The following is a 7500-nucleotide window of genomic DNA, read 5'->3' as shown; positions in this document are numbered from 1 at the left end:
CAGCAGACTGGCAAACCCCAAAAGGGTTGACAAGCACCAGCAGGTTGGCAAACCCAGCAGACTGGCAAACCCCAACAGGTTGGCAAACCCCAACAGGTTGGCAAACACAGCAGACTGGCAAACCCCAACAGGTTGACAAGCACCAGCAGGTTGGCAAGCACCAGCAGACTGGCAAACCCCAACAGGTTGGCAAGCACCAGCAGACTGGCAAACCCCAAAAGGTTGGCAAACCCAGCAGACTGGCAAACCCCAACAGGTTGGCAAACACAGCAGACTGGCAAACCCCAACAGGTTGGCAAACCCAGCAGACCGACAAACCCCAACAGGTTGGCAAGCACCAGCAGACTGGCAACCCCAACAAGTTGGCAAACACAGCAGACTAGCAAACCCAAACAGGTTGGGAAACCCAGCAGACTGGCAAACCCCAATAGGCTGGCAAACCCCAACACGTTGGCAAACACAGCAGACTGGCAAACCCAAACAGGTTGGCAAACACAGCAGACTGGCAAACCCCAACAGGTTGGCAAACCCAGCAGACCGACAAACCCCAAAAGGGTGGCAAGCACCAGCAAACTGGCAAACCCCAACAGGTTGGCAAACACAGCAGACTGGCAAACCCCAACAGGTTGACAAGCACCAGCAGACTGGCAAACCCCAACAGGTTGGCAAACACAGCAGACTGGCAAACCCCAACAGGTTGGCAAACACAGCAGACTGGCAAACCCCAACAAGTTGGCAAACCCAGCAGATTGGCAAACCCCAACAGGTTGGCAAACACAGCAGACTGGCAAACCCCAACAGGTTGGCAAACACAGCAGACTGGCAAACCCCAACAAGTTGGCAAACCCAGCAGACTGGCAAACCCCAACAAGTTGGCAAACACAGCAGACTGGCAAACCCCAACAAGTTGGCAAACACAGCAGACTGGCAAACCCCAACAGGTTGACAAGCACCAGCAGACTGGCAAACCCCAACAGGTTGACAAGCACCAGCAGGTTGGCAAACACAGCAGACTGGCAAACCCCAACAGGTTGGCAAACCCAGCAGACTGGCAAACACAGCAGACTGGCAAACCCCAACAGGTTGGCAAACACAGCAGACTGGCAAACCCCAACAGGTTGGCAAACACAGCAGACTGGCAAACCCAAACAGGTTGGCAAACCCAGCAGACTGGCAAACCCCAACAGGTTGGCAAACCCAGCAGACCGACAAACCCCAACAGGTTGGCAAGCACCAGCAGACTGGCAAACCCAAACAGGTTGGCAAACACAGCAGACTGGCAAACCCCAACAGGTTGGCAAACACAGCAGACTAGCAAACCCAAACAGGTTGGCAAACACAGCAGACTGGCAAACCCCAACATGGCAAACACAGCAGACTGGCAAACCCCAACAGGTTGGCAAACACAGCAGACTAGCAAACCCAAACAGGTTGGCAAACACAGCAGACTGGCAAACCCCAACAGGTTGGCAAACCCAGCAGACTGGCAAACCCCAACAGGTTGGCAAACACAGCAGACTAGCAAACCCAAACAGGTTGGCAAACACAGCAGACTGGCAAACCCCAACAGGTTGGCAAACACAGCAGACTGGCAAACCCCAACAGGTTGGCAAACACAGCAGACTAGCAAACCCAAACAGGTTGGCAAACCCAGCAGACTGGCAAACCCCAACAGGTTGGCAAACCCAGCAGACTGGCAAACCCCAACAGGTTGGCAAACACAGCAGACTGGCAAACCCCAACAGGTTGGCAAACACAGCAGACTAGCAAACCCCAACAGGTTGGCAAACACAGCAGACTAGCAAACCCCAACAGGTTGGCAAACACAGCAGACTGGCAAACCCCAACAGGTTGGCAAACACAGCAGACTGGCAAACCCCAACAGGTTGGCAAACACAGCAGACTAGCAAACCCAAACAGGTTGGCAAACACAGCAGACTGGCAAACCCCAACAGGTTGGCAAACACAGCAGACTGGCAAACCCCAACAGGTTGGCAAACACAGCAGACTAGCAAACCCAAACAGGTTGGCAAACACAGCAGACTGGCAAACCCCAACAGGTTGGCAAACCCAGCACACTGGCAAACCCCAACAGGTTGGCAAACACAGCAGACTGGCAAACCCCAACAGGTTGGCAAACACAGCAGACTAGCAAACCCCAACAGGTTGGCAAACACAGCAGACTAGCAAACCCAAACAGGTTGGCAAACACAGCAGACTGGCAAACCCCAACAGGTTGGCAAACACAGCAGACTGGCAAACCCCAACAGGTTGGCAAACACAGCAGACTAGCAAACCCCAACAGGTTGGCAAACACAGCAGACTGGCAAACCCCAACAGGTTGGCAAACACAGCAGACTAGCAAACCCCAACAGGTTGGCAAACACAGCAGACTGGCAAACCCCAACAGGTTGGCAAACACAGCAGACTGGCAAACCCCAACAGGTTGGCAAACACAGCAGACTAGCAAACCCCAACAGGTTGGCAAACACAGCAGACTGGCAAACCCCAACAGGTTGGCAAACACAGCAGACTAGCAAACCCCAACAGGTTGGCAAACACAGCAGACTGGCAAACCCAAACAGGTTGGCAAACACAGCAGACTGGCAAACCCCAACAGGTTGGCAAACACAGCAGACTGGCAAACCCCAACAGGTTGGCAAACACAGCAGACTAGCAAACCCAAACAGGTTGGCAAACACAGCAGACTGGCAAACCCCAACAGGTTGACAAGCACCAGCAGACTGGCAAACCCCAACAGGTTGGCAAACACAGCAGACTGGCAAACCCCAACAGGTTGGCAAACACAGCAGACTGGCAAACCCCAACAGGTTGGCAAACCCAGCAGACCGACAAACCCCAACAGGTTGGCAAGCACCAGCAGACTGGCAACCCCAACAGGTTGGCAAACACAGCAGACTAGCAAACCCAAACAGGTTGGGAAACCCAGCAGACTGGCAAACCCCAATAGGCTGGCAAACCCCAACACGTTGGCAAACACAGCAGACTGGCAAACCCCAACAGGTTGGCAAACACAGCAGACTGGCAAACCCCAACAGGTTGACAAGCACCAGCAGACTGGCAAACCCCAACAGGTTGGCAAACACAGCAGACTGGCAAACCCCAACAGGTTGACAAGCACCAGCAGACTGGCAAACCCCAACAGGTTGGCAAACCCCAACAGGTTGGCAAACACAGCAGACTGGCAAACCCCAACAGGTTGGCAAACACAGCAGACTGGCAAACCCCAACAGGTTGGCAAACACAGCAGACTGGCAAACCCCAACAGGTTGGCAAACACAGCAGACTGGCAAACCCCAACAGGTTGGTAAACCCCAACAGGTTGGCAAACACAGCAGACTGGCAAACCCCAACAGGTTGGCAAACACAGCAGACTGGCAAACCCCAACAGGTTGACAAGAACCAGCAGGTTGGCAAACCCAGCAGACTGGCAAACCCCAACAGGTTGGCAAACACAGCAGACTGGCAAACCCCAACAGGTTGGCAAACTCAGCAGACTGGCAAACCCCAACAGGTTGGCAAACCCAGCAGACTGGCAAACCCCAACAGGTTGGCAAACCCCAACATGGCAAACACAGCAGACTGGCAAACCCCAACAGGTTGGCAAACACAGCAGACTGGCAAACCCCAACAGGTTGGCAAACACAGCAGACTGGCAAACCCCAACAGGTTGGCAAACACAGCAGACTGGCAAACCCCAACAGGTTGGCAAACCCAGCAGACTGGCAAACCCCAACAGGTTGACAAGCACCAGCAGGTTGGCAAACCCAGCAGACTGGCAAACCCCAACAGGTTGGCAAACACAGCAGACTGGCAAACCCCAACAGGTTGGCAAACCCAGCAGACGTGCAAACCCCAACAGGTTGGCAAACACAGCAGACTGGCAAACCCCAACAGGTTGGCAAACCCAGCAGACTGGCAAACCCCAACAGGTTGGCAAACCCCAACAGGTTGGCAAACACAGCAGACTGGCAAACCCCAACATGTTGGCAAACCCAGCAGACTGGCAAACCCCAACAGGTTGGTAAACACAGCAGACTGGCAAACCCCAACAGGATGGCAAACCCCAACAGGTTGGCAAACCCAGCAGACTGGCAAACCCCAACAGGTTGGCAAACACAGCAGACTGGCAAACCCCAACAGGTTGGCAAACACAGCAGACTGGCAAACCCAGCAGACTGGCAAACCCCAACAGGTTGGCAAACACAGCAGACTGGCAAACCCCAACATGTTGGCAAACCCAGCAGACTGGCAAACCCCAACAGGTTGGTAAACCCAGCAGACTGGCAAACCCAGCAGACTGGCAAACCCCAACAGGTTGGCAAACACAGCAGACTGGCAAACCCCAACATGTTGGCAAACCCAGCAGACTGGCAAACCCCAACATGTTGGCAAACCCAGCAGACTGGCAAACCCCAACAGGTTGGCAAACCCAGCAGACTGGCAAACCCCAACAGGTTGGCAAACCCAGCAGACTGGCAAACCCCAACAGGTTGGTAAACACAGCAGACTGGCCAACTCCAACAGGTTGACAAGAACCAGCAGGTTGGCAAACCCAGCAGACTGGCAAACCCCAACAGGTTGGTAAACCCAGCAGACTGGCAAACCCAAACAGGTTGGCAAACACAGCATACTGGCAAACCCCAACAGGTTGGCAAACCCAGCAGACTGGCAAACCCCAACAGGCTGGCAAACCCAGCAGACAGGCAAACCCCAACAGGTTGGCAAACCCAGCAGACTGGCAAACCCAAACAGGTTGGCAAATCCAGCAGACTGGCAAACCCCAACAGGTTGGCAAACCCAGCAGACTGGCAAACCCCAACAGGTTGGCAAACCCAGCAGACTGGCAAACCCCAACAGGTTGGCAAACACAGCAGACTGGCAAACCCCAACAGGTTGGCAAACACAGCAGACTGGCAAACCCCAACAGGTTGGCAAACCCAGCAGACTGGCAAACCCCAACAGGTTGGCAAACCCAGCAGACTGGCAAACCTCAACAGGTTGGCAAACACAGCAGACTGGCAAACCCCAACAGGTTGACAAAAACCAGCGGGTTGGCAAACACAGCAGACTGGCAAACCCCAACATGTTGGCAAACACAGCAGACTGGCAAACCCCAACAGGTTGGCAAACACAGCAGACTGGCAAACCCCAACAGGTTGGCAAACCCCAACAGGTTGGCAAACCCCAACAGGTTGGCAAACCCCAACAGGTTGGCAAACCCCAACAGGTTGGCAAACCCCAACAGGTTGGCAAACCCCAAAAGGTTGACAAACCCCAACAGGTTAGCAAACCCAGCAGACTGGCATACTCCAACAGGTTGGCAAACACAGCAGACTGGCAAACCCCAACAGGTTGGCAAACACAGCAGACTGGCAAACCCCAACAGGTTGGCAAACACAGCAGACTGGCAAACCCCAACAGGTTGGCAAACACAGCAGACTGGCAAACCCCAACAGGTTGGCAAACCCAGCAGACTGGCAAACCCCAACAGGTTGGCAAACACAGCAGACTGGCAAACCCCAACAGGTTGGCAAACCCAGCAGACTGGCAAACCCCAACAGGTTGGCAAACCCAGCAGACTGGCAAACCCCAACAGGTTGGCAAACACAGCAGACTGGCAAACCCCAACAGGTTGCCAAACACAGCAGACTGGCAAACCCCAACAGGTTGGCAAACACAGCAGACTGGCAAACCCCAACAGGTTGGCAAACACAGCAGACTGGCAAACCCCAACAGGTTGGCAAACACAGCAGACTGGAAAACCCCAACAGGTTGACAAACACAGCAGACTGGCAAACCCCAACAGGTTGGCAAACACAGCAGACTGGCAAACCCCAACAGGTTGGCAAACACAGCAGACTGGTAAACCCCAACAGGTTGGCAAACACAGCAGACTGGCAAACCCCAACAGGTTGGCAAACACAGCAGACTGGCAAACCTTAACAGGTTGGCAAACCCAACAGGTTGGCAAACCCCAACAGTTTGGCAAACCCCAATAGGTTGGCAAACCCCAACAGGTTGGCAAACCCCAACAGGTTGGCAAACACAGCAGACTGGCAAACCCCAACAGGTTGGCAAACACAGCAGACTGGTAAACCCCAACAGGTTGGCAAACACAGCAGACTGGCAAACCCCAACAGGTTGGCAAACCCAGCAGACTGGCAAACCCCAACAGGTTGGCAAACCCCAACAGGTTGGCAAACCCCAACAGTTTGGCAAACCCCAATAGGTTGGCAAACCCCAACAGGTTGGCAAACCCCAACAGGTTGGCAAACACAGCAGACTGGCAAACCCCAACAGGTTGACAAGAACCAGCGGGTTGGCAAACCCAGCAGACTGGCAAACCCCAACAGGTTGGTAAACACAGCAGACTGGCAAACCCCAACAGGTTGGCAAACACAGCAGACTGGCAAACCCCAACAGGTTGGCAAACACAGCAGACTGGCAAACCCCAACAGGTTGGCAAACACAGCAGACTGGCAAACCCCAACAGGTTGGCAAACACAGCAGACTGGCAAACCCCAACAGGATGGCAAACACAGAAGACTGGCAAACCCCAACAGGTTGGCAAACACAGCAGACTGGCAAACCCCAACAGGTTGGCAAACACAGCAGACTGGCAAACCCCAACAGGTTGGCAAACACAGCAGACTGGCAAACCCCAACAGGTTGGCAAACCCCAACAGGTTGGCAAACCCCAACAGGCTGGCAAACCCCAACAGGTTGGCAAACCCCAACAGGTTGACAAACACAGCAGACTGGCAAACCCCAACAGATTGGCAAACCCAGCAGACTGACAAACCCCAACAGGTTGGCAAACACAGCAGACTGGCAAACCCCAACAGGTTGGCAAACCCAGCAGACTGGCAAACCCCAACAGGTTGGCAAACACAGCAGACTGGCAAACCCCAACAGGTTGACAAACACAGCAGACTGGCAAACCCCAACAGATTGGCAAACCCAGCAGACTGACAAACCCCAACAGGTTGGCAAACACAGCAGACTGGCAAACCCCAACAGGTTGGCAAACACAGCAGACTGGCAAACCCCAACAGGTTGGCAAACACAGCAGACTGGCAAACCCCAACAGGTTGGCAAACACAGCAGACTGGCAAACCCCAACAGGTTGGCAAACACAGCAGACTGGCAAACCCCAACAGGTTGACAAACACAGCAGACTAGCAAACCCCAACAGGTTGGCAAACACAGCAGACTGGCAAACCCCAACAGGTTGGCAAACCCCAACAGGTTGGCAAACACAGCACACTGGCAAACCCCAACAGGTTGGCAAACCCAGCAGACTGGCAAACCCCAGCAGGTTGGCAAACCCAGCAGACTGGCAAACCCCAACAGGTTGGCAAACCCCAACAGGTTGGTAAACCCAGCAGACTGGCAAACCACAGCAGGTTAGCAAACACAGCAGACTGCCAAGAGAGAGAGAGAGAGAAAGCAGGCTGGCAAACCCCAACAGGTTGG

General features: G+C 54.2%; 1 protein-coding gene across 1 annotated transcript in view; it reads left to right on the top strand.

The window, feature by feature from the left end:
- Positions 1–7500, top strand: part of LOC138863240 (uncharacterized) — a 26746-nt gene that overhangs the window by 3219 nt on the left and 16027 nt on the right. The window contains exons 4-17 of the mRNA XM_070127422.1: positions 1–96; positions 327–590; positions 1259–1675; positions 1851–1990; positions 2131–2235; positions 2621–2725; positions 2867–2989; positions 4479–4601; positions 4707–4846; positions 5004–5144; positions 5216–5340; positions 5988–6094; positions 6218–6377; positions 6483–6622. The exon at positions 1–96 is cut by the window's left edge and continues 46 nt beyond it. Of these exons, the coding sequence (XP_069983523.1) occupies positions 1–96; positions 327–590; positions 1259–1675; positions 1851–1990; positions 2131–2235; positions 2621–2725; positions 2867–2989; positions 4479–4601; positions 4707–4846; positions 5004–5144; positions 5216–5340; positions 5988–6094; positions 6218–6377; positions 6483–6622 (2186 nt within the window). The remainder of the gene's footprint in view (positions 97–326; positions 591–1258; positions 1676–1850; positions 1991–2130; positions 2236–2620; positions 2726–2866; positions 2990–4478; positions 4602–4706; positions 4847–5003; positions 5145–5215; positions 5341–5987; positions 6095–6217; positions 6378–6482; positions 6623–7500) is intronic.

The sequence above is a fragment of the Penaeus vannamei genome, chromosome 11 (genome assembly GCF_042767895.1).
Source record: "Penaeus vannamei isolate JL-2024 chromosome 11, ASM4276789v1, whole genome shotgun sequence".
Classification (NCBI taxonomy): Eukaryota; Metazoa; Arthropoda; class Malacostraca; order Decapoda; family Penaeidae; genus Penaeus; species Penaeus vannamei.
Note: the sequence above shows the minus strand (reverse complement) of the source record. Positions and strands in the feature narration are given on the sequence as shown.